The sequence below is a fragment of the Eptesicus fuscus genome, chromosome 9, assembly GCF_027574615.1.
Source record: "Eptesicus fuscus isolate TK198812 chromosome 9, DD_ASM_mEF_20220401, whole genome shotgun sequence".
NCBI lineage: Eukaryota > Metazoa > Chordata > Mammalia > Chiroptera > Vespertilionidae > Eptesicus > Eptesicus fuscus.
This window is the reverse complement of record NC_072481.1, coordinates 71,963,634-71,989,655: the sequence shown is the minus strand read 5'-3', so window position 1 is coordinate 71,989,655 and position 26,022 is coordinate 71,963,634. Positions and strand designations below refer to the sequence as shown.

The 26,022-nt window shown below is 38.7% G+C and overlaps 1 protein-coding gene across 3 annotated transcripts in view; it reads right to left on the bottom strand.

Moving 5' to 3' along the window:
* The window catches only part of ABCD3 (ATP binding cassette subfamily D member 3), an 88,499-nt gene that overhangs the window by 19,972 nt on the left and 42,505 nt on the right, over positions 1-26,022 (bottom strand). For all 3 annotated transcript variants that reach the window (XM_054721404.1, XM_054721405.1, XM_028152327.2), the window contains 12 exons: positions 24,295-24,364; positions 22,541-22,638; positions 22,067-22,190; positions 19,701-19,757; positions 14,828-14,970; positions 11,021-11,090; positions 8,187-8,256; positions 8,008-8,105; positions 7,531-7,622; positions 4,632-4,723; positions 4,468-4,540; positions 4,277-4,340 (listed from right to left, as the gene is read on the bottom strand). In XM_054721404.1, coding sequence (XP_054577379.1) covers positions 4,277-4,340; positions 4,468-4,540; positions 4,632-4,723; positions 7,531-7,622; positions 8,008-8,105; positions 8,187-8,256; positions 11,021-11,090; positions 14,828-14,970; positions 19,701-19,757; positions 22,067-22,190; positions 22,541-22,638; positions 24,295-24,364 — 1,051 coding nt within the window. The remainder of the gene's footprint in view (positions 1-4,276; positions 4,341-4,467; positions 4,541-4,631; positions 4,724-7,530; positions 7,623-8,007; positions 8,106-8,186; positions 8,257-11,020; positions 11,091-14,827; positions 14,971-19,700; positions 19,758-22,066; positions 22,191-22,540; positions 22,639-24,294; positions 24,365-26,022) is intronic.

The following is a 26,022-nucleotide window of genomic DNA, read 5'->3' as shown; positions in this document are numbered from 1 at the left end:
TACATAACACTAAATATACTGAACACCACTGAATTGTACCCTAAAAAATGGTAAAAGCAGTTAAATTTTATGTTATGTATATTTTACCACAACAAAAACAGAGAAAGAATGAGCGTCTAAAAAAAAGGCTGAGAATTACTGGTCTACCACATAGCTGACCACATCTTATGCAATCAATGTTAAAGAATAAACTATTCTGAATGACTTTTCCAGAGGAATGAACTGAGAAATTATTTTTAAGAAGCATTTTGACGAACTTCTTTATGTGCAATTTATTTCCTTTTCCTATAAAATGGACTATAATGACTATTCCTGACAGTACAAAGTTATTATATATAGTAATTTTACTCTTCTAGGACAATGATGCCCTCACGAGCTCCTGCAGTTCAGAGAGCTGTTACTTACATGGTTCCCTACTACTATGCTTTGAGTAATGTCATATCTTTTTTCTACTCCTCACTGCTCATTATAATCTTCACTGGTATCTAATACTTCTCCATACTATTTGTTTCAATATGCCAGGGAACTATAAGACCAAGTTTGTAATTATGTAAATAATAGCTAGACTTAAGGACATTCTTCAGTTACTCCTATGCTCAACTGTCTTAGATTCAGCATTAACTTTTCCTTATTCATTGGCTTTTAGTAATGTTGGGATAAAACTTCCTCTTATGACATCAGTCATGATAAAGACACATGATAAAGACAGTGGTAATTTTTCCATATTAAAGATTTATGAAAATGTATTTTTTTTCCTGGATTAAATTAAGACTAAAAGCTACCCTGGCTGGTGTGGCTAAATAGACAGAGGGCCAGCCGGCCCACCTAAGGGTCTTGGGCTCAATTCCCAGTCAAGGGCACATACCTGGGCTGCTGGTTCTATCCCCAGTCCCCATCAGGGTGAATGCAGGAGGCAACCAAACAATGTGTCCCTCTCACATCAATGTTTCTCTCCCTCTCTCTCTTCCACTCTCTCTAAAAATCAATGGGGGGGAGAAGAATCCTCCAGTGAGGATTAACGAGAACAGAAAAAGACTAAAAGCCAACAATAACTTTCACTGAAAACTGAATTTGTAATAATACTTTATTATTGAGGCTACTGGATTGACTTAATGGATATTCAAATGCTTTGAATATTTTAATAAATATTCCCTGAAAAATAAAACTTCTTTATAATCCTTTCTATTAATTTACCATAATAAATCATGAAAAATATCTACCCATAAATGATTTAGGTAAAAGAGATTATGTATAAATATGCTGTTTATGAGGACTCATAGGCTTCTTATACATTATAAATGTGCCTTACTAAAAGGCAAAAATTTGAGTTACAAAGTACTACTTTAACATCCATATTATAATTTATAAGCTATCTTAGGGTCTCTTCAGTCTACACCTAGATAGATAAATATGTCTGTGCTGAGTTTTTATAGGAATAAGCTACACAATCTCTTATGTCAAATAATGTTATGTTATTTGCTTTGTGATCTGACAAACTAATCATAAAGTATAAGACATTTACTTTTGGTGGTTAAGTCTGTTTATTTATTTTTTTATGAATAAGTCTTGTATTTTATTTAAAATATCTCTTTAAAATGTGAATATATTGCTAATCTAAGGAATGTTAATTACTTATATATCACCTAAAAATTAAGGTTTCTAAGGGTTAAGAATTCTAATTGGAAAGAAATTATGGTTTTGGTGTCATTTTGAAGGGGAAAAAAAGTGGGAGTGGGTTCTGAAAGTTGTAAGGTTTGTGAGGAAGGATAATGTTTGTAAAGAAAAATGTTGAAAGAAAGTTATATAAATGACACATGCCAATAAGCCAGGATAAGTAGGATAGGGGCCAAGTCTGTTTTATTATACCTCTAATCAGGACAAAAGGAATCCTTATTTCAAGTAAGCTAGACAGGTAGAAAATAACTTGAGGTAAAAAAGAACTGAAGGATGCTTGTTGAATAAAGGAAGGCTATGTTAAGAATAACAATGAGCCCTAGCCGGTTTGGCTCAGTGGATAGAGCATCCGCCTGCGGATTGAAGGGTCCCAGGTTCGATTCTGGTCAAGGGCATGTACCTTGGTTGTGGGCACATCCCCAGTAGGGGGTGTGCAGGAGACAGCTGATTGATGTTTCTCTCTCATTGATGTTTCTAACTCTCTCCCTCTCCCTTCCTCTCTGTAAAAAATCAATAAAAAATATATATATTTTTAAAAAGAATAACAATGAAAAGAATACATGGAACAGACTGACAGATCTCAGAGGGGAGAAGGGAGGGGAGAATGAGAAGAGATCAACCAAACAATATATATGCATATATGCATAACCCATGGACATGGACAATAAAGTGGTAAAGGCCTGGTGGGAGGCAGGGTGGAGGGGGAGGAGGGATGGGAGACATCTGCAATAGAGTCAACAATTAAGAAAAAAGAAAACCAAATAGACAAACAAAAAGAATAAAATGGAAACACAAAAATAAATGAAAAAAGCAAAGTCTAACTTAAAATTCCTTAAGTCAGAGATGGAAGAGAAAAGAGGAATTCATTACAGTAGCTCAAAAGGACAGAAGTCAAAGAAACAGTGGAGGAGAAAACAAAAGAATCACAGAATAGATAACAGAGGGTATGAAATATAGTCACAAAGTAAAAAACTTGAACAAGTAGGGGCATAACTGGGTACTCAATTAGGATTTGCCAAATGAAACCAATATAAGAGCAAGAAAGTAGCGGCCTTTCTGAGACTATAAAAGTGAAGTTATAAGAACTGGCTGGAAGTATATTAAATCCAAACATAAGGGCCTTAAAGGGAAGGGCTTTTGAACTAAAAGGCAAATGAGAGCTTTCGTGTGGTACTTTATGATAAAAGTGAGTAATATTACAGACCTTAATCATACTCTTACCTACTATCTGTATCTGTGCATACAGAGTCTCAAATCCCACCCCACATGCTTAAGCCATGTGTGCATCTGTATTGTTGGATTAATTATTTCTGCATAAAGACAGAGTGAGGGAAAGTGGAACAAAGGGCCAAGAGGATTCTTTAATGAAGAAATCTGATGACCCGTTTGATTCTTGGGGTGTGGCAGTAATGGGGCTACTGAAATCTAACAAAGATGGGGTTCTGATCTGTTTTATACCTGAAATCAAGACTGACTAAAGTACCTACAGCTAAATGAGAAAACACTTGTATAATACTTGTAGGCATTCAATATTTACCAACTATATTTACATTTTCTCTACTTCCACTTGTGTTCCCTGGCTTTAAAAAATATAGTATACAATACTCATTGTTATTTAAATAAGTTAAACTACTTAGCATAACTAACATTTTTCATTTCAAAAGGAAGTAGAGATGTAATCAATAAATATACATTACTAAGTATAGGAAAATTGAAGACATGTAAGATTATAACAATTTAAAAACAAATCCAGTGGTTGAGCGTTGATCTATGAACCAGGAGGTCACAGTTGATTCCCAGTCAGGGCACATGCCTGACTTGTGGGCTCGATCCCCAGTGTGGGGTGTGAAAGAGGCAGTCAATCAATTATTCTTTCTCATTATTAATATTTTATCTCTCTCACTCTTCCTTCCTCCCTGAAATCAATAAAACTATCTTTAAAAGTAAAAAATAAAAACAAATACAATAATTACATACCTTATTTTGTAAATTATCAGAAAGCAGTTGAAAAGAATCCCTACACATAACACAAATTACAAAAGGCCACATACAAAGGCATATAGAGAGGAATTCTAGAGCTATGCTGTCTACTATTTATATGGCTACTTAAGATCAAATTTATTAAAATTAAATACAATTTAAAATTCAGTTCCTCAGTTGTACAAGCCAAGGACTTTATTTGCAAAAGATTTTTTTTAAAAATATACTTTATTGATTTTTTATAGAGAGGAAGGGAGAGGGAAAGAGAGTTAGAAACATCAATCAGCTGCCTCATGCACACCCCCTACTGGAGATGTGCCCGCAACCAAGGTACATGCCCTTGACCAGAATCGAACCTGGAACCCTTGAGTCTGCAGGCCGATGCTCTATCCACTGAGCCAGAACGGTTAGAGCTGCAAAAGATTTTTTATAGTAATATCTGAAACTCTAAAGTCCTATCAATTAAGAAAAAATAGATTTCTGAGCATTTAAAGCACTTACTTGTTAAAGCTATTTTGTGGATTCAGAGATTAAGTCAAGCCTTAAAATTATTTTAAATATTCAACCCTTATGCATTTCACATTTTAAAGATAAGTTTTTATACAACAATTTTAAAACTTACTTCAAAATTAAGATCTCGGATCAAGATATCTCCATTTGGCGTTGCTAAAGGAACATGATCAAATCTACAGAAGAAATTAATAAAGAAAGGATAATTTTACATTAAACACTAAGCAAGTATAACTGAAAGAAAAGGGTATTATGTAGTTTAACATATATTTATGGTCCAAAAAAGACTTTTTCTGTATGTACTTTATAATGTTATCAGCATTGATGATTTCTCCAGCTCCAGGTATCAAGGGAATGCTTTGTGCTCCTTCAATACCTTAAATAGAAAATAAATATTAAAGTATCATAATCACATTATGTATTAAAGCAAAAACTTAAATTATAAGACCTAGAACATTCATATTTACCCCTTTCTTGTTGAGAGATCATTGTGCGTTCATATTTTCCATTTTTTAAATCCTTTAATACTTGCATTAATTCTGAAATCCGAGCAGTAAAACTGAAATTAAAAAAAAAAAAAAAGCTATGGTCAAATCTCCAGAGGTTATCATATTTTTTATATTATTTATTTTTTTGAGATAAAATGACATATAACATTGTGCAAGTTCCTATCTTGTTTTATTTTATTTTTTAATTCTCACCCGAGGATTTGTTTTTATTTATTTACTAGAGGCCCGGTACACGAAAATTCATGCACTGGGCGGCGGGGGGGGAAGGGGGAAGGTGTCCCTCAGCCCGGCCTGCCCCTTCTCATAGTCTGGGAGCCCTCAGGGGATGTCCTACTGATGGCTTAGGCCTGCTCCCCATGGGCCTAAGCCGTAGTCTGGCCTCCCTCTGTGTGAGGCGACCAGGCCAATCAGGGGAAGCCACCACCCCCATCACCTCGCTGCTGCTGCCACAGCCGGCCCTCGCAGCCACGGTGGCTGCCTGCCCTCCTCGGCCCTCGCAGACACTGCGGCTTTGTCCAGAAGGACGTCCGGTCTATCCAGTCTAATTAGCGTATTACCCTTTTATTAGTATAGAATGTTTTAGAGAAAGAGGAGGGGAGGAAAGGAGGGAGGAAGAAAGGGATGGAGGGAAACATCGATTGGTTGCCTCCCATGCATGCCCACACCCAGGATCAAACCAGCAATATAGGCAAGTGCCCTGTCTGGGAATCAAACTTGCAACCTTTTGGTGTATGGGACAATGCTCCAAACAACTGAGTCACCCATCCTGAACCACATCTTTTATTTTATACAAACTTAACTGAAGTTTAAAATTATTATCTAGTGTAAATAAAATAACCTAAAAGAAGTCTCATTAACATAAAGTATTAGTGACAGTATGCATGTTTTACTATTACATTTCAGCAGGAAAGCAGAAACATGGGATAAAGGGAGAAGTTTCATAGGATTCCTATCTCAACAGATATTCTTTAGTAGGTAAGTCAAGAAAGGTGTTTGCTGCTAGAAGTTTAAAGAAGTTTCTAGTAGATACTATAGAAGGACTAGTACTAGGGCATTCCATAGGCCCTGAGTTCCTGCTACAGTGAGCTATAAAGCCTGGTATAAAGATGGCCTTCTATCTGATGAAGGTGTTTATTATACACTAGATGCCTGGTGCACAAAATTCGTGCACTCGGGGGTGGGGGTTGTCCCTAAGCCGGGATTGCGAGAGGGCGCAGGCCAGGCTGAGGGACCCCACCGGTGCACGATCGGAGCCGGGGAGGGACGTGGGAGGTTGGCCAGCTGGGGAGGGACCACAGGAGGGCTCCAGGGCATGTCCGACCCATCCCGATCAGCCAGACCCTAGCAGCAAGCTAACCTACCAGTTGGAGCGTCTGCCTCCTGGTGGTCAGTGCACGTCATAGGAACTGGTTGACCAGTCAACTATCTGCCCCCTGGTGGTCAGTGCACGTCATAGTGAGTGGTTGAGCAGCATTAGCCTATCATGCTTTAATTGGCTGAGTGGCCAACCAGACACTTAGCATATTAGGCTTTTAGTATATAGGCTATCCCAAATGGCTGCTACCAACCTGCAAACAGAAGATTTGGAAGATTCCTCTCTTATTCTACAAGAGGGGAAAAGAGCCCAGTTGGTGTGGCTCAGTGGTTGAGCGTTGACCCAGGAAACAAGAGGTCACCAGTTCAATTCCTGCGCATGCCCAGATTGCAGGCACGATCCTCAGTAGGGGGTGTGCAGGAGGCAACCAATCAGTGATTCTCTCTTATCCCTGATATTTCTATCTCCCTCTCCCTTCCTCTCTGAAATCAATAAAAAAATATATATATTAAAAAATAATTAAAAGGTGTTTTAAAAAATAAAGAGGGGAAAAGATAAAATGTTCCTAATATTAAATAGAAATCACTGTGGCAATAGAGAGGAATTGAAACTAATGACAAAAGGTTGAGGCATATAAGAATGACATGATCGTCAAAAAGAAAGTGTTCTATATCAGAGACACAAAACAGGATTTTCCTGTGAATAACAAGCAGAAATCCCCTAAAGGAACAGAAGCACCCGTATGCCATGAACTGCACCAGAAAGTTAAGTAGGAAGAATGTCAGCATTTGCCAGTGACAGAGGCTCCGCACACAGTTTACAACTTCTTCTGTCTTGCCCTGAAGACTTTTAACTTAACTGACATAGGAGGAGGGGGAGAAATAAAGAGGAAATACGCAAATGAACCTCAGGCCTGGCAAAGACCTTAAGCCATCCAATTTTTCCAGATGATCTAAAATTTATGGTCCTTTTTTACATTATAGTGTGTTTTTTATACCAACCTTTTATATTAAGAGCTTGAAATACTGAAATATTTAATTCCATTTTATGGTCTAAGAAAAATTTTCTTAGACAATATGACCATATTTACAACTGTACTTACAGATACCACAAGATAACTTTTCATTTTAACCCATTAATATCAACTTCATCTTTGTTCATCTTTTGCTAGGTTGCCAGTATCAAAGATTTAAGGGGAAAAAATGTATTACGGGAAACAGAAAGTTCAACTGAGAAGATTCTATTCATTAACTTAATTTTCTGTGAATGAATAAGATGCCATGATTGAACATTTCCCATATTACTGAAAACCAGTGTCCATGAAGCAGTTTAAGAAATCCTAACCAAGTTTAAGGCTCAAAACAACTACCTAAGAGAAAACATAAAGACTTCACTATCAGAGATAAATCTTACTTAATTCTTTATCAAAACCAGCAGTACCAGCTTCAGTTATCACTGATCTTAACCTCAACAGAGCACAATCACTAAGCATAACATATTTTTAAAAATTCTCTGCAACTGCTCAATATTAATCTCACTTACCCAGCCAATCTAGTCATTTCACGGCCAGCCAAAACTATTCGACCCAAAGCTTGAGACATCCGCAAAAGCATCCTTCCACTTTGGTAGTAATCCTTAAATAGAAATAAATATTAGTTTTCACTTACATTTCTAAGATTAAAAACTAGGTTTTCTTTTCTTTCTTTTTTTTAAACCTTACCCAAGGATATTTTTTCCATTAATTTTGAGAGAGTGGAAGGGCAGGGGAGAGACAGGTAGAGAGAAACATCGATGTGAGAGAAACACATCGATTGGCTGCCTCCTGCTCATGCCCCGACAGGGACCAGGGATCGAGCCTACAACCAAGGTATGTGCCCTTGACTGGAATCAAACCTGGGACCCTTCTGTCCAAAAGCTGACGCTCTATCCACTGAGCGAAACCAACTAGGGCAAAAACTAGGTTTTCCTTATTTTTAAATTTAAATTTTCAATGTACCATTATTATTATTACTACTTTACCTCCAGAAGTTCTGAATGTGAACTCTTGAGATGTCGAGGATGAGACAAATCTAGGAAAGGGCGGCTGACAACTAGGTAACCAACTACAGTGGCAAGATCTGAAACAAAGCAATTAAGATTTAAAATACTCCACTTTTTCCACAAATTTCATTCCACTATCTCTTTTATAGCATACGTACATTTGGCAATTATGCTATCGATGAAGCCCATAGAAAACCGAAACAAAATGAAATTATGCAGGTGTTCCACCTGGCAGAAAGCAAAAGCAAAAATATAATTATTTTCTATGTTTAAAAAACACACAAATTTACCATAAGGATAAAAGAAACTGTATAATATATTTATTCAACAAATATTTACTGAGTGCAAATGATTTCTGATTATATTGTATATCACATTTCATCAAGCACAATGATGATCTCACAGCAGGTGCCAAACAAACACTTCATGAAACCATTTTTATACAAACAGAATGAAAAAATTTCATAAAGAATGTTAATGTGGGATCCTTTACATGTAATAGTACAATGATATTTATTCACAATACTATCAGATACATATATGCTTTGCTTTGTTTTGATTATTGGTTGCTAATAATCAAAACAAAAAGATCAGAAGGATGAGAGCATTTAGGTTGAACACTAGCAGTCCAGATTGGCACTAAAAATGCTTTACTTTAGTTGGAGACATGCGGTTTGTGATGAATGGTATCACTACTCAATCTAAATTAAGGCCACAAAGTCCGAGTGTGTAGCTTTAATCTGAGCATGCATTATCTCAAAATTACAATTCTAAAAATATTTTTTTTATTCTGCATCTTTAGTGTTCTCACATTTTTCATCTATCGGATTATTCAAGGTCCTGCATGATCTGTCACACCTCATCTGCTTCTACTTTGCTCCTTTGACTGAGTTCCAGAAATGCAGCTTTCGAAAACATGCTCCTGCCTCAGGCTTTCTTCTCGCCGTGCTCACTGCCAGGAATAGGGCTTCCTAGACACTGATATTTTGCAACTAACACCCCCCACTTCAAATGGGCTTCTGATGAAATGCCACCTCTTCAAAAAAGATCTTCTTGCCTTCCTAGCTAAAATACCTAATAAACAGTCTCCATCATACTCTACCACTTTATCTTATTATATCTTTGGTCACAGAGTTCATTACCATCTGAAATCATAGAAAATACCCAGTTGTTTACATGTTTATTGACTCCTCCACTAAAATGTGGCTTTCCTAAGTACTGGCTAGCTTGCTCTTACTACCTTCTGCAAAAGAACAATGGCTGGAACATTTATTCAATGAATGCTGTGTGCTACTTCCTGTGCTCAATACGGAAGATACAACAATGAATAGAACAGATAAAGTTCCTGAGCTCATGGAGTTTACATTCTAATGAAACAGACAAACTAATAAACAAACAAACCAGGTAATTATAAATTGCAATATATGCATTTAAGGACACAGATCATTAAAATGGAAAGTAACTGGTGGAGGCCATTTCAGACAGACTAATCAGAGAAAGCAAGGCATCAATAAGATGTAAACTTCTGGGATGAAATGTAAAGGATAAACAAGCCATGTGAAGAGTGGGCTGGTGAACAACAGTGTCCTGGAAAATTACCTTAAATGCAATTTAGTGAGCACTATCAAAGTTGTCATGTTAAATATACATAAGGCAAAAATCCAATTTATGAAATAATTTTAAATGGCAACCATTTTAATCTTCTTAAGTCACTTCAAATATGTATTAAATTTCACCAGCTTCCACTAAAATGTAAGCTCCATAAAGGCAGGATTTTGCCATCACATTCACTGCTGTTAACACATTAGCACCTAGAACAGACTCAGGCAACTAGATGGCATTCAATATCTTCTGAATAAATAATAAATAAAATTACTTGAATTCAAATTTTCCAAGTGGCAAGTAAATAAAAACTGAAATATAGTTTTCAAAAGAAACAATGTTTATATTCTAAATCAAGGGCCAACGAACTATGGCCCACAGTCCAAATCCAGCCTTTATTAGAACACAGCCACACTCATTCATGTGTGTATATATATATATATATATATATATATATATATATATATATATATATAGTATTAGAGACCCGGTGCACGCAATTCATGCACTTGGCGGGGGAGGGGGTTTTTCAGCCCTGCCCACACTCTCTCTGTATGGGAGCCCTCGAGGGATGTCCAACTGATGGATGTCCAACTGATGTCTGCCGGCAGACGGACATCCCTAGGGGTCCTTAGTACTGCTGCGGAGCCTGGCTTTGGCTAAGCGGTGCTCCCCCTGGGTTAGGAACGCACTAACTACCAAAGGGGCAGCTCCTCCTGGGTTGAGTGTCTGCCCCCTGGTGGTCAGTGAGTGGCATAGTGACCAGTCATTCCACCGTTTGATCAATTTGCATGTTAGCCTTTTATTATATAGGCTACTAGAGGCCCAATACACGAAATTCGTGCAAGAGTAGGCCTTCCTTCCCCCAGCTGCCGGCACCAGCTTCCCTCTGGCACCCAGGACCTGGGCTTCCCTCGCAGCCCTGGCTTTGTCCAGAAGGTCTTCTGGTCTAGTTAGCATATTATGCTTTTATTATTATAGATTATAGATGGCTACATTTGAGTTGCAGAGTTGAATACCTTTAATAGAGACCATAAGGCCTGAAAAGCCTAAACTATGTATGTATTATCTTGTTCTTTACAGAAAATATTGGCTGGCACTTGCTCTAAATAATCTTCACAGTATTTTCATGAATGCTATTAAAACAAATTTTCTGTACAAATCACTAAATTTCTGACTAAATAAGACTCCTATGCAACCTCTTTAAAAATATGCTGACAATTATTTTAATAAATCTACCATTTTATATTTAGGCAACTTAATATATTGATATGATAGTTTTTATTCTCATATTGTTTAATGAAAACAATATATTTGTATTTTTACATAAGCAAAAAAAAAAAAAAAAAAACCTTTCCCAAATACATGAGCCTCAAGCATGTTTTCTTACCAGTTTTTGGAAGACTGCATGGATTGTCTGCTTTTCTCTTTTATTCCCATCATAAAAGGCAATTTCTTCACTATTAAAAAAATAATTTAGCAATTAATTTTTATGTTAACCAAGCCTGAAAAATTGCAAAACAGTAATTTATGACTGAAATTTTTTTTTAAATGGGCATTTTGTGACTAAGAGCTTACCAAGTACATCTCAAGCAGTGGTCTGCACTTGAGACCCAGCTCCAGGCTCAGTTGATCAGAGCATAGGAATACATACCTGACTAGATCCTAGACTGGACTGCAACCATGTGTTGTATGGGCCATATGTAACTGGCTGGGAAAAGTGTGCTGAGCTAACCCTCAGAAATCAGAATGAAGAAATAAGAAGTGAGAAGGAAGCTGCCATGATATACAGAAGGCAGGACAGGGACAGCCATCATAAACTACAAACTGAGTACAGACCAAGATAGGAAGGAAAGGGGAAAACAACAGCTAGAGACAGGTAGTGACGCCATGACATACAGCCTTTGAAAGACAGAAAAGCAAACTCAGACTTCACGGCCTCACAGTGCCAGCTCCCAGGGGGCCTAGTTCATAATTGTTCTTCTTCTGGGAACCCCACCATATCCTCACAACTTGTGTTTTCTTGAGCTGGTTAGAATGGGCCCACAGGGCCACAAGGGTCTTGACTAGAAATGATAGGGTGTGTTTACAGATGAAGAAAGGTTCAGTGTAATTAAGTAAATTTGCTAAAGTCATACAGCTAGCAAGTCAAGCAGCTGATATTAAAAATGACCATATCTGACCTCATGTTTCAGTCTTTCCATTTTATTCAGTATGATATAAACTTTCCCAGCAAAGCACCTCTTACAGCAAAGGAAAGTAAAGATTTACGTAGGAGTCCTGAAGGCACAGTTAAAACAGCCTTCAATAAACACTTAATAATTATTTCAAGTTTCTTTTCTCCCTTAATAATTTATGTGAATTACATATTCTATTCCAAAATATGCCTGTATTTCTCCATCATAAGAATAAGGCAACTTCTATTTCAACTCCTTCAAGTAAAATTAACTTTCCATAAAGACTCATCATATTTGACCTGTTTCATGGTTCCCTTGATACAATGATAGAGCCCCAAAGCATCAGAAACAGAAATATAATTCTGCACCTGTAATTGAGTTTTCTTACTTCCTTCGATCTCCTCTTCATATTTAAGCTGATGGAGGAAGATGGGATAAGAATTCTACTTCCCCTGAACTGAGTCAGCTTAGACCCCCTCTAAAACCTGAAAGGACAAGACATCCCAGAGTACTGATGGCTGCCTTTCCAACATCTATTCTCATCCTCATCCTTTTTCCTAAGAGAACCCCAATTTTCTTAAAGTTACCTAACCTTTTCATGTTATCCAAAAGGTTTGGTAATGGCCTCAACACCATCTACAGGGGATGAGTTTCTATGTTCTTAGCCAATCATTTTGCTGTAAATGCTTGAGGCATGACTAAGCAAATCACAATTCTGGCCAATGAGATGTGAAAAAAGGTCGGCAGTAGGGCTTTTGGGGAAGCTGCCTTGCTCTCATATAGCAGAAGAGATGGCTCCATTTTTGTTTCCAGACTTTTTGCAAGGGAAGAAGCTTAATGAGATTTGGAACTACTTTTGAAATCTTGTTATCACAAGAAGAACCAGGCTGAAGAAAGGGGCAACATAAAAGGAGGCAGAACAAAGAGAACATCAAAGAAGAGTCAGGAACTGCTCTACCTTAAGAGTTCTTATGTGAAGTAGTAAATGTCCTTAGGTTGGAGCCCTCTGAGTCAGGGTTTTCTGTTCCTTACAACAGAAAGAATCCTAGCTGATACCATCTTTCAGTCACTTGGCAAATCACCTCTCTATGCAACCATCTAGTCTCTGCCTCCCTGGAGCATAAAACCTTATTTAAAACCAGTACCATTTTAGCAATCTAAGGAAGTAAAGGAAGAGGGAACTATTAAAAGAGTAATTTTTTAAATGTCTATAGGATAATAATAAATGTTATTACCCTAAAAATAACATACAGTTGACAAGTCAAAATATGAGAAAATTTACTAAGCACCGCTACGTATCAAAAACTGTCCTATAAACAGACTGAGGAATCTGAGGGAAGGGGGGAGGGAAGGTGGAAAGAGATTAACCAAAGCACTTATATGCATACTAGAGGCCCGGTGCAAATTCATGCACGGGGTGGGGGCGGGGGGTGTCCCCCTTGAGGGATGTCCGACTGCCCGTGTAGGCCCGGGATCGGGCCTACACGGGCAGTCGGACATCCCTCTCACAATCCAGGACTGCTGGCTCCCAACTGCTTGCCTACCTGCCTTCCTGAATGCCCCTAACCACTTCTGCCTGCCAGCCTGATCACCCCCTAACCACTCCCCTGCCAGCCTGATTGATGCCTAACTGCTCCCCTGCCAGCCTGTTTGCCCCTAACTGCCCTCCCCTGTAGGCCTGGTCCCCCCAACTGCTCTTCCCTGCAGGCCTGGGACCCCCCCAACTGCCCTTCCCTGCAGGCCCAGTTGCCCCCAACTTCCCTCCTCTGCCTGCCTGGTCACCTCTAACTTCCCTCCCCTGCAGGCTTGATCGCCCCCAACTGCCCTCCCTTGCAGGCCTGGTCCCTCCCAACTGCCCTCCCCTGCTGGCCTGATCACCCACAACTGCCCTCCTTTGCAGAACTGGTTCCTCCCAACTGCCCTCCCCTGCTGGCCATCTTGTGGTGGCCATCTTGTGTCCAAATGGGGGCAGCCATCTTGCGTGTTGGAGTGACGGTCAATTTGTATATTACTCTTTTATTAGATAGGATATGCATGACCCATGGACACAAATAATAGAGTGGTAGAGAGTGGTGGGAGAGGATTGGGATCTGGGTAAACGGGGAAATGGGGGGGGAGGGACGGGGGAAGGGGTAGATATTTATAATGCTCTCAATAATAAATATTAAAAAATAAAAGAAAAATTTAAAAATCTGTCCTATAGCCCTGGCTGGTTTGGCTCAGTGGATACAGCATCAGCCTGCGGACTAAAGAGACCCAGGTTTGGTTCTGGTCAATGGCACATGCCTGGGTTGCAGGTTCGATCCCAGTGGGGACATGCAGGAGGCAGCCTATCAGTGATTCTCTTTCATCAATGATGTTTCTATCTCTCTCTCTCTCCCTTCCTCTCTGAAATCAATAAAAATGTATTTTTTGGGGGGAAAAACTGTCCTATAAGCTATATATATTTCATATTTAATCCTCAAAATAGGCCTATGTTATCTACCTATTATAAACAAAACAAGTGAAGCTATAAACAACATGCCAAAAGTCACTGAATATGTATAATGGATGAGTAGAAGAGGTAGATTTTGAAACTAATCAGGCTGGCTCCAAAGCTCAATACTTTTTCTCCCTATTTTGGATTTTTGTGGAAAATAGGTAGAGGCACATGCAGTAAGACTGAATTACTGAGTATTACAAACACAGTCTCAAAAATATTTTGGGATAAATTGAGACAAAATTTTCTTTGAAGTATTATACATAAATTTGAATTGTATTTTGACTATGTTTAAAGTAAAATTAACAGAAAATTAGTCAATAACATAAAGAGGTGAATCAGAGATAATACATAGTTAACTAGAAAAAAGGTTATAAAACTGATATCCTTCAAAATGTATATTTTCAAAAGAGGTAAATACACATACACCCCTAATTTCAGTAACAGTGTTACTGATTTTTGAAGTCAACTTACATGATATCAATATCCATAAAAATAATTTTTTAGTACAGCTAAATACATTTAATACATTTCTCCTTACCTGTTTGTGATGAGCCGGGAATTAACATATCTATACTCTCCTTCATACTTTTGCTCAGTTATTGTCATCTTACCAATGGGTCTTCTAAGTCGAGTTAGGAACAGCCCAGAAACAAGCAAATAGGCCATCATGCTCGCTGGACCCTATTATTATTGCAAGAGAAAGATACAAAGTTCAAGGATATCTAATAAATTTACTGAACACAACGTATACAATTTCTATAATTAAGTTCTGACTTTGAGAGAAGTTGAACTTTTGATTAATTCTTCCCTTCTTTTCTGAAAAAAAAAAAAAAATATATATATATATATACACACACACACACACACACACACACACACACACACACACACACTGGACCTCTAAGCTTTTACTACTCATCTACTCCTCCCACCTCTGGCAGTTCATCTCCAGCTCTCCCAAATATGCTCACCTAAGAACTCCTAATTGCAGTCAGTCACCATCACTCTTTATGGCATCTAAAACTCTTCCAATGGAACTCTTCTTGATATTTACTCAAGATTCCACAATAATTCAGATCTCCTTTTTACCTTCTCTTTGAATGTTAATATTCTCTGAGGTTTCTTTCTTAGCTTTCTTCTCCCAAATTTATATCTCTAGTCCCATCACTCCTAAAAATCCAAGGCATTATTTCCAAGCACTCTTCAACACCTCACTGCTCTGTAGAGCCTCAAGCTTAGCTCCTCCAAACAAACTCCATCTGCCTTTCCATTCTCATACATCTTGCTTCCAGCTCTACATTTTCTAACTTGGTAAGGGACCTCATCGCCCACTGACCATTCCAAGAAAGAATCTTCAAGCTGACCTTTCCAAGCTCATCACGACACTTCCCCCATTCCCATATATATGCTATGTTCTGCCATACTAAAATAACTGTTTCCTGAACATGCCATCAATGAAGTTGTTCTTAGGTCTGGCAAGCCTGACATTTAGGGATGTATACTCATCCTCCTCAAAGCAGCTCAAATATCACCTCCAATTCTTCCAAGAGTAAATACTTTATTCAAACTTCTATTATTGGACTTATCACTCTGCATTATAATTGCTTAAATACCTCTTTTACCAGATCATAATCCCTCCACAGTAGTTCCTGTCTTACTCATGTTTTGATTCCTACTACTCAGCACAATATGTGTAGAATACAGTGTGTATTCAAGATTTTTAAAATTAAATACGACTGATTCAATGCATTGCAATAAGTATGGGCAAAAATATTACTAAAACATAGTTTTTACCTTCAAAAAATGAAGAATCAGATAAAATGTAAAAAGAACCATAAAAATATTACAGCATAGAGACAAGAGGGATTAGGTCTATTCACTTCTAATAATGAAAACATGCTATAAGAATAAGTCTGGATCATGAAATAGCAAAAAGTAAGAAAAGTAGACAATAAAACTCAAATAGAAAACTGCTTTTCCCAGTTTTTTGGAAAAACCACTGTATAAATTATTTACTAATCAACTACAAAATATCCTATCTAATAAAAGGGTAATATGCAAATTAACCATCACTCCATCACAAAGATGGCGGCACCCATAGCCACAAGATGGTGGCACCCAGTCCCCTCCATCCTCACCAGAGTCCCCCAGTCCTGGTGGGGCTGCCGCTGAGAGCGGGCAGCGTGAGCAGCATGGAGGAATGCTTGCTTCGTCGCCATGGCAACAGAGGGCCTCTGGGCAGCGGGTGCGGAGTGGCTGGGGTGGGACGCTTGCTTCATCGCTGTGGTGACGCCCCAGCCGCAGAGGGCCTCTGGGTACAGGGGTGCCAGCCCGCAGCCTCCGCGGCCAAGCGCAGGACCGGAGAGGAGACAGCAGGCCCGCCTCCCACAGAAGCAGCGTGGCTCCCGCCGGCTCCCGCAGAAGCGGCAGGCAGCCTACTGCGCGTGATATCGCGCGATGGGCTATTAGTATATCTATATATATAAACAGGGGATATGCTAATTAACTGGGTGTCACGACCGCTCAGGAGTAGGCTGCATCATGACCACTCAGGAGGAGCTGCATGTGCAGATGGGCGGGAGGGGACTGCGTGCCGCCCCCAGCCCCAGAGACCGGGGGGAGGCTGGGGCTGGGGCTGGGGGCGGGCCGGAGCAGAGGCACAACACACAGGAGCGCCTGCCCCACCCCAGCAGACACAATGCAGCGGCCGGTGCTACACGGGTCAGGCACGAGTCCCGGCCCTCCGCGGGGTGCCTCCTCTCACGGGAGTGGAGACACAACACACAGAGAGGCTGGGGCTGGGGCGGGCCAGAGCAGAGACACAACACTCAGGAGCGCCTGCCCCCACCCCAGTGGACACAACATGGCGCCGGGGGTGTACTCTGAGCAGCTGCTGCGTGGCTCGGAGCACGCCCCCACCCCAGCCAACACAACACAGCAGCTGGCACTACACAGGTCAGGCGCAGATCCCAGCCCCCTGTGGGGTGCCTCCTCGCATGATTTCAATCAGTGCTGCTGAGCCTCTAGTACAGTGATGGTGAACCTATGACACGCGTGTCAGCACTGACACGCATAGCCATTTCTGATGACACGCGGCCGCATGCTGAGGATGAAACATTTGCTGCTCCTGAGGATGAAACATTTGCAACTAGAGTCTTGGAGTTAGTTTTTTCCTCAAAGTGACACACTACCCAAGTTATGCTCAGTTTTTTGGCGAAGTTTGACACACCAAGCTCAAAAGATTGCCCATCACTGCTCTAGTATTTACACATACACACACACACACACACACACACACACACACACACACACACCAACTACATTATTATATAGTTACTAGAGGCCTAGTGCACGAAATTGTGCACAGGTGGGGTCCCCCAGCCTGGCCGGTGATCGGGACGGGCGGCCAGGGGGAAGGACCATGGGATGTTGGCCGACTGCAGGATGTTGGCTGTGGGAGTGCACTGACCACCAGGGGGCAGCTCCTGCATTGAGCGTCTGCCCCCTGGTGCTCAGTGCACGTTATAGCGACCAGATGACTGGTCGTTCAGTTGCTTAGGCTTTTATAATATATCCTATATAATAAAAGCTTAATATGCTAAGTGTCCTGTCATCTGTTCAACCAATCAAAGCATAATACGCTAATGATATCTAATGATATGCTAAGGCTGCTCAACCGCTCACTATGACATGCACTGACCACCAGGGGGCGATGGAAGATCAGTCGACCAGTCACTATGACATGCACTGACCACCAGGGGGCAGACGCTCCGACCAGTAGGATAGCTTGCTGCTGGGGTCTGGCTTATCGGGACTGAGTGAGATGGGCCTGACACACCCTGGAGCCCTCCCACGGCCCCTCCCAGATTGGCCAACCTCCCGCGTCCCTCCCTGGCCCCAATCATGCACAGGTGGGGTTCCTCGGCCTGGCCTGCACCCTCTCACAATCTGGGACCCCTTGGGGGATGTTGGAGAGCCGGTTTCAGCCCAATACCACAGGCCAGGCTGAGGGACCCCACCAATGCACTGGTCCCCTAGTATACATATAAGATCTTTGGTTAATCTCTTCCTACCCTCCCCCCTTCCCTCTGAGATTCATCAGTCTGTTCCAGTTTCCATGCCTGTGTGTTGAGCATCTGCTCACTGGTGGTCAGTGTGCGTCATAGCTACTGGCCGGTGGGCCGGTTGCTTAGGCTTTTATATATAGACTAGTGGTCCGGTGCACGAAATTCATGCACGGGGGAGAGGGGTGTCCCTCAGCTCAGCCTGCACCCTCTCAAATCTGGGACCTCTCAGGGATCAGGCTTAAACCAGCAGTTGGACATCCCCCTTGCAATCTGGGACCACTGGCTCCTAACCGCTCACCTGCCTGCCTGCCTGATTGCCCCTAACCACTCTGCCTGCCAGCCTGCTTGCCCCCAACTGCTCCCCCACTGGCCTTCTCGCCCCCAACTGCCCCCCCTTGCCATCCTGATCACCCTCAACTGCCCCCCTGCTAGCATGCTCACCCCCAACAGCCCCCACTGCCAGCCTGATCGACCCAATGGCCCCCACCGCCAGCCTGCTTGCTCCCAACTGCCTCCCTGCTGGCCTGCTCACCCCCAACTGTCCCCCCCACCAGCCTGCTTGCCTCCAACTGCCCCCACTGCCGGCCCGATTGCCCCCAGCTGCCCCCAGCTGCCCCCCACTGCTGGCCTGCTCTCCCCCAACTGCCCCCCCCCCCACTACCGGCCTGATCACCCCCAGCTGCCCTCCCCTCCTGGCCTGATCGTCCCTAACTGCCTCTGCCTCAGCCCTGTCACCATGGCTTTGTCCAGAAGGACGTCTGGAAGGTCTCCCGTAAGGTCTCCCTTTCTAATTAGCATATTACCCTTTTATTAGTATAGATAACAATAACATTACATATTAAATGACTAAAGTTAAACTTTAATAAGAATACTCAGGACAAAATTAAAGGTCATTCTTACCAACACAAATATCAGAGACAGGGTAATTAGGCTCATGGAACAACCATTTATATTATCATAAAATATCCTTGAAACTGGTATAGCCATTCTAATAGTATTTCTGATATTTTAACACTCAGATTTCTTATTTAAGTTATTGTCTCCAAATCTCTTCTTAGACATTACTTTGCAACAATAAGTACATGTATGTTCAATGTTAAACACTGCACTTATGGTTATTAATACCACAAAAGTTTTCCAAGTATCTGATTTAAGGAAAATTTAAAAGCCATATTAGAAAAAATGTTAAAGCTCTAGTGTAGCATTATTTTATAACTAGACTTTATTAGGTAAATCTTATAAAAACATGTTCTTGAAATATAAAATATATTCTTATAACCATCTAGCTATTCACAATACAGCATTATAGTAATTAAAAAAAAAACCAGAATAAAATAAACTCACCTGAGCTCCTATTGCACTCGTTAACTTGAAGATATACAAAACTATGTCTAAAAATGGCTGTAAAATAAATATAAGAAGGTATATCATTAAAAAGAACTAGGTTACCTAGATTGATAGCTAATAAAACATTAAATACAAAATGCTATTTAACATATAACATGTAATTGTTAACATGTAGAGTTCCCACTGTGTATAATATACTGTAACAACATGTTGATCAATTATTAGATAAAAGGCAGTTCTTATTGTCAAAAAATAGAAAATGGAAAAGCCTGACCAATGTCTACTGACTGGTGGGAAAAACCTTATCACTTTTCATCAACTAAGATAGCTCTACTGTGATAACTGACCATTAGTAACTAAGCAATTTCTCAAGGTAGTGCAAAGACATAAATAAAATGACCCAAGTTGTAGCTCCAAATGTGGTACTAGCTTTTCTGGTTTCTATATATCTTCACCTATAAAATGAGAGGCTCTTAATTGCTCTTATTATTGTTTGATTCTATTATTTTGTCAGAACATCTATATGTTGAAATAACATAGTAAGCCTATTTATGAATATAATCTTCTGATATAAAATTAAAATTTCTATAACTAAAACAATACATTAAGAACCTCACACAGAGACAGCTCAACTGACATGCTAAAAGTGTTTTTTGAAGTGTTTCTCAAGAAATCCAAATTGTATTCATTCACTTAAGTTTATAGCCACCCCTTTTTAACTAATATATACATTACAAGGATCAGGGACTTGGTTTATTAATTGGCTTGTACTAATTTCTTTTTGCCTTTATAAATTATCATACTTGTGAAATTCAAGTATATTTAAAAGTTGATAAAAATGACTCATAATTTAAGTCAGAGTTCAAACAATAAAATAATATTAAAAGTAGATATACTGTAATGCATAGCAATTAATTTGGTATTTTATTCTATAGCAAATGTGACAACACCTGAGCTGTAGACTTGCTCAAGTGCCAAGATGTAAAGACTAGAAGTCGAAAAACTTTACATAATTACCCCACACACACATATAGAACAAACTTTAAAATATGGTAATGGACTGATAAATCTCAGAGGGAAGGGGGAGACAGGAAAAGATTAACCAAGGAACTTACATGCATATATGCATAACCCATGGTCCCAGACCATAGTGTGGTAGGCCCGGGGGAGTGGGGTGGGATGGGGGTGGCGAGCAGGCGGGGAAAGAGGGGACATCTGTAATACTTCCAACAATAAAGATAAATTTAAACAATAAATAAATAAATGTGGTAATGGGTGAAAAGAAAGCTGAATTACTGAACAACATAGTTTTGTCAGAGTTCCTAGATTTGGAGTCAGTTAGCAAAGGCTTCTAGAGAGCAGAATAAAGACAAGGTTTGGCATGAAGTGAAAAGGTATCTTAGCAGTGGGCCTATCATGAGGAGTGAATCTCTTGTGGATACATATTACTTTTCTAAGAATTGCCTATCCTCCCTCCATCCACCTGGTTGAAGCACAGCATTCCTGTTTTTACACTGTGACCAAGCCCCTTGCATATGGATATCTGGATCAATTGTCGCCAGAGGCAAAGGTACTGTAAATGGTCCAGTCTGAGACAAGCTCCCACCCCAGACCAAGAGCTGCATGTGCATCCAAGTGGGAAATGGAGCATCATCTAAAATGAAGAGGGGAGGAAATGCTGTGTAGATAGTCTCACAGGTACCCACTACATGTCCAAGTTCATATAAGAGGTAACGGCCAAGAAGATAGCTTCACGAGAAGACTAGAGCAAAAGCTAAGGGTGGTGAGATAACATGAATGAGGTAAGAACTGAGGAATTAGAAGGAAAAACTGGTTAAGGCCTATCATCTAAAAGAACTTTGGCAATATTCTGGGAAGGGGGAGAAACAGTAATTAGAAAACTGAAATAAATTAGTATCTTATGAAAGCTTTTTAACTATTATTTAAATAATCCAATAGAATTAGAGATACTGAAGGAGAGAAGTGGGCAGAAGGAAGTGCTAGCCTAATGGTAATGGATGTAGAACTAGAAGCATAAATTGACCGCAGATCTCTTAACAATTGCAGAAAATAGGTCAAAAGATAAAAATGTAAATTTTTGTTGTTTTACTGAAATAAGCCTGAATATTCTTATGAAATCTTTATAAGACACTAAATTCTCAGTTCTTAGCTAAAGCACATTATAAAAATAACATTAAAAAATTAAATAATTATAGTTAAAACTATTACAACTCAAATTTTCTTATAAAAGTATTAAATATTTACAGGATGCTCTTATATTAATCAAAACAATCCTACATAAATTTGCTGAGATTCAAAATTCAATAAATTAACAAGTAATAATAAAAAATTAAGAAACTTACCTTACTAAGATTTGAATACAGATCAACTACACTGTTACAAAACTTTTCTACATCTTGTGTAAGCAGCTGGTCTGGGTTAGCTATTCTGTTGTCCAGATTTCCCATTTTGTAATATGTGAAAGCTCTAAAATAGCAATAAGAAAATGACTTTAAAACAAATAATATTTAAAAACTCACATTATACTACTTAGTTCATATTAATAGAAACAGAAAAGTTTGGAGCTGGACGAGACCCCAGAGATTGTCCTAATTTACTTTAAAGGTAAGGAAACAAGTCTAGAGAAGGATGACTTGCCAATTAATGGAAGAGCCAGAATTATAGATTCTAAATACTGAGTCTTTCCCTACATGTTTCTGGGTCTATAAGCAATGTTCTTGAAAACATAGCCAACAAAAAAGAAAATCTACATCTCAACATCATAAGTATTACCATTCAATTTAAGTATTTTAATATAAAAATATGTTACTACTTACTGGAGATACTCCTCATAGAGGTATTTAGTTAGCCTTACTCGGAAGCACAGTTTGAGCTCATTTAACCCAAACTTCAAGAAGTTATTAACCAGAGAGATCTAAAACAAACAAACACATATTACTGATTTTGCTTAATTTCTACTTACTAAATCATAATGTATTTCTCTGTCATTGGCTATGTCCCCAAATCCTATGATTTTTATAATTAATAGTCCAAATTTATGTAATTCAGTTCTGTTTTACTTAAAATTTACAAAGATACAAAAAGAACATGCTAAACCAAAGGCTCTATTATCCTGATATGTTAAACTTTACTTGGAACTTAATTTTAGAGTATGTTAATATCATTAATTCTGAGAAGTTTCTTGCTACCTTTTATTTTGGTAGAAAAAAAGCCAAATATGTCACTTTCCTATCTAATGTAAAGGACTTGCTTTTAGAAGTACTGACATGTATGTGTATACTTTCTTCTTCCTACTACCAATGTTACAACCCCAGACAATGGAATTCTATACATATTGCATCTGCATTTGTTTTTAAAAGTAGTATAAATCGACCAGTATGGATCAGTGGTTGAGCATCAACCTATAAACCAGGAGATCATGGTTTGATTCCCAGTCGGGGTACATGCCCAAGTTGCAGGCTTGATCCCCAGTGTGGGGCGTGTAGGAGGCACCCAATAATGATTCTCTCTCATCACTGGTGTTTCTCTCTCTCTCTCCTTTCCCTTCTTCTCTGAAATCAATAAAAAATATTTTTTTAAAAAAGTCTTATACCTACAGATTATTTCTAGAGTCACATTTACTACTTTTTTCCATCATTATATTAAAAGTAGAGGCCCAGTGCATGAAATTCATGCATGGGTAAAGTCCCTAGGCCTGGCTGGCGATCAGGGCCAATTGGGGCCTCTGGCTGCTGGCCGGGGCCTTCCTTTGTTCCATGGTGGTCAGCACACGTCATAGCAAACGATAGAACTCCCGGTCTCCCAGTCGAACTCCCGAGGGGACACTTCGCATATTAGCCTTTTATATATATAGATTAATTTTTCCATAGTTTGAGCCATATTTAAATAAAATTTTTATCCAAAAAAAAAACGCTGATTTTCTGCGGAATCTCAATTTTTGACTGATAGCTAAGCTTCTTATCTCAGCTTTATTAAACCTAGAATATAATATAATTAATGCATTTTACAATCAAGTTCCTCCTTTTAACTCCTACATTTAAAATACTAAAATTCTTATAGTGCCAATAAAATGGAACAAAAATCAAAGCTAAGAAAATCACTTATAATGTAGAATAAATACTCACCTTTATTTTTAATAAATTCAGATAATAAATTCCAGTTTAACTTAAACTATATCAGTGGTTTAAGTTACTATAATATTGTGGCCTGAAGCAATAAATCTAAATCAGGATGACTGTGTCCCCCCAACCTCAGCCCTTTGGGACATTTTTGATTCTCACACTGGGGGGGGGATTGGGGAGGGGGATACTACTGCCATTTAGTGGGATGCTATAAATATTCAAGAAACCTTGGCTTAAAGGTTAAAAAAATCCACATATGTAGACATTCTTTTAATTTTTCAATCTAGTGTAAAGGTTTACATTGAAATGTTCTACAACAGTTATAAAACTAAATTCAAAATAGGAACTTACTATCATAAATCTTTAAAGAAGTTAATAAGTAAATATCCTTAAAGATTTTTGGAAGATGCAATTTTTTTCCCTGTATAAATTTAAAGAATTCCACTTACGAGAGGCATGGCAGCGATGAAGTTGAATAAGTATCTCTTGAAATCTTTTCTGCTACGACCAATGATACCACTGCAAACCACCACATGCAATGCATTAGTTGCAAAAGAAGCAATATTTTACACTAAGAAAACTTCTGAAAACAGCTGTAAAATTACTCTTGCAAATTTGTATTGAATCAAAAGAATAAGAAAAAAATATGCTAAATATTTTCTTACAAAAACATGTTTCCAACTTTTGAAATTTTATCGTTTTAAACAGCTTTCTTGAAAATCACTCTATATAAAAGGCAACATTAAATAAGAGTAACTAGTTCTTTCCTTAGTAAAAATGTTATTTTTTTTTTAAAGGCTTAGGCGCCACAAAAAGGGTTTAGATGGCAAAACAATTAACTCTACAGACTCAGGAATGGGTTACTATGGATAAAACAAACTAATATTTGTTTGTAAAATGTTTTAACATTCTGATTCTGCCTTGTATGAACACATAGACTAATGAGAGATCAGCAAACTCTTACTATAAAATTCTTATTTTAAAGTTTATGGGCCACAGGGTCTCTGTTGCAAACACTCACTTTTGCTATTATAGAACAAAAACTTCCAAGAATGAACTGGCACTATCCTAATAAAATGTTACCAGAACAGACGGCATTGGACTTTGACCTACAGGTCTACTTTGCTGACCCTGAGACTAAATAACTCAGTAAATCAATAGGGTTCCTCAGTCTCAAGGTCTGTTAACATACTTCAACTAAACCAGCTCCTCTTTTTTAAATCTGTTTTTGATCAATCTTACATACTTATTTGTTTGTAAAGTATCCATTAAGAACTTTTAATGTAAGGGTTCCACTACTTTGTTAAAAAGTTTGAAAGCCATTAATATCATAGAAGTAAAGAATATTTGAGTATTGTACATCTATGATCTAGTAAAGAGATAGAATTTATTTGATCATACACTTTCATCAAATAACATTAATACTTCAAGTATAAATAAAATATATTTTGAAAAATACTGCATTAAATTATTTAAACCTAACTACACACACACATACAAACACACACACACATACATACACACACATACACAGGATGGGTATATGATGGAGAAATAATTTGCTTTAAATGAAGGATTAGGTGAATAATGCCAAGTTATGTTAGCTGATCTTTTAGAGGGAGAAAAAAAATAATTCCATGGTCAAATAAATTCAGAAAAACCTGGGTTAAACAAAGCTAACAAATCTTTACTGAAAACCTTCTCAAAGCACTTAATGTATATGTGCATTGTAACTCTCTGAGAGGACTTTGTAGCATGTAGCATTTCCTCTGTCAAAACTAGCATTCCACAGAACATACTTTGGGAAATGTTACTTTAGACTGGTATAAAAATCAATAGTCCAATTTTGATACAACTACTAAAAAGTTAAAAAACTTAAGCTGAGCTAGAAAAAAGTTAAAATAGAACCACACAAAAGTGTTGTTTGTAGCAATAAGAATATTAGAGACATGAAGCAATTAAGACAGAACAAAAGGTTTAGAGATTTAAAATTGTTTGAACCAAACTTTACATAAAACCAAGTGCTTTAAGTGCTGCCCAAGCTGCGAAACACACAAAATTATAAAACTTGGTAAAACACATGCCATCATTCAGCAATTGTTTACCACTGGAATAGCAGCTATAAATTTAAAAAATGGCTTCTTGAATAAAGCTTTATTTCTGCTTATTATTCCACT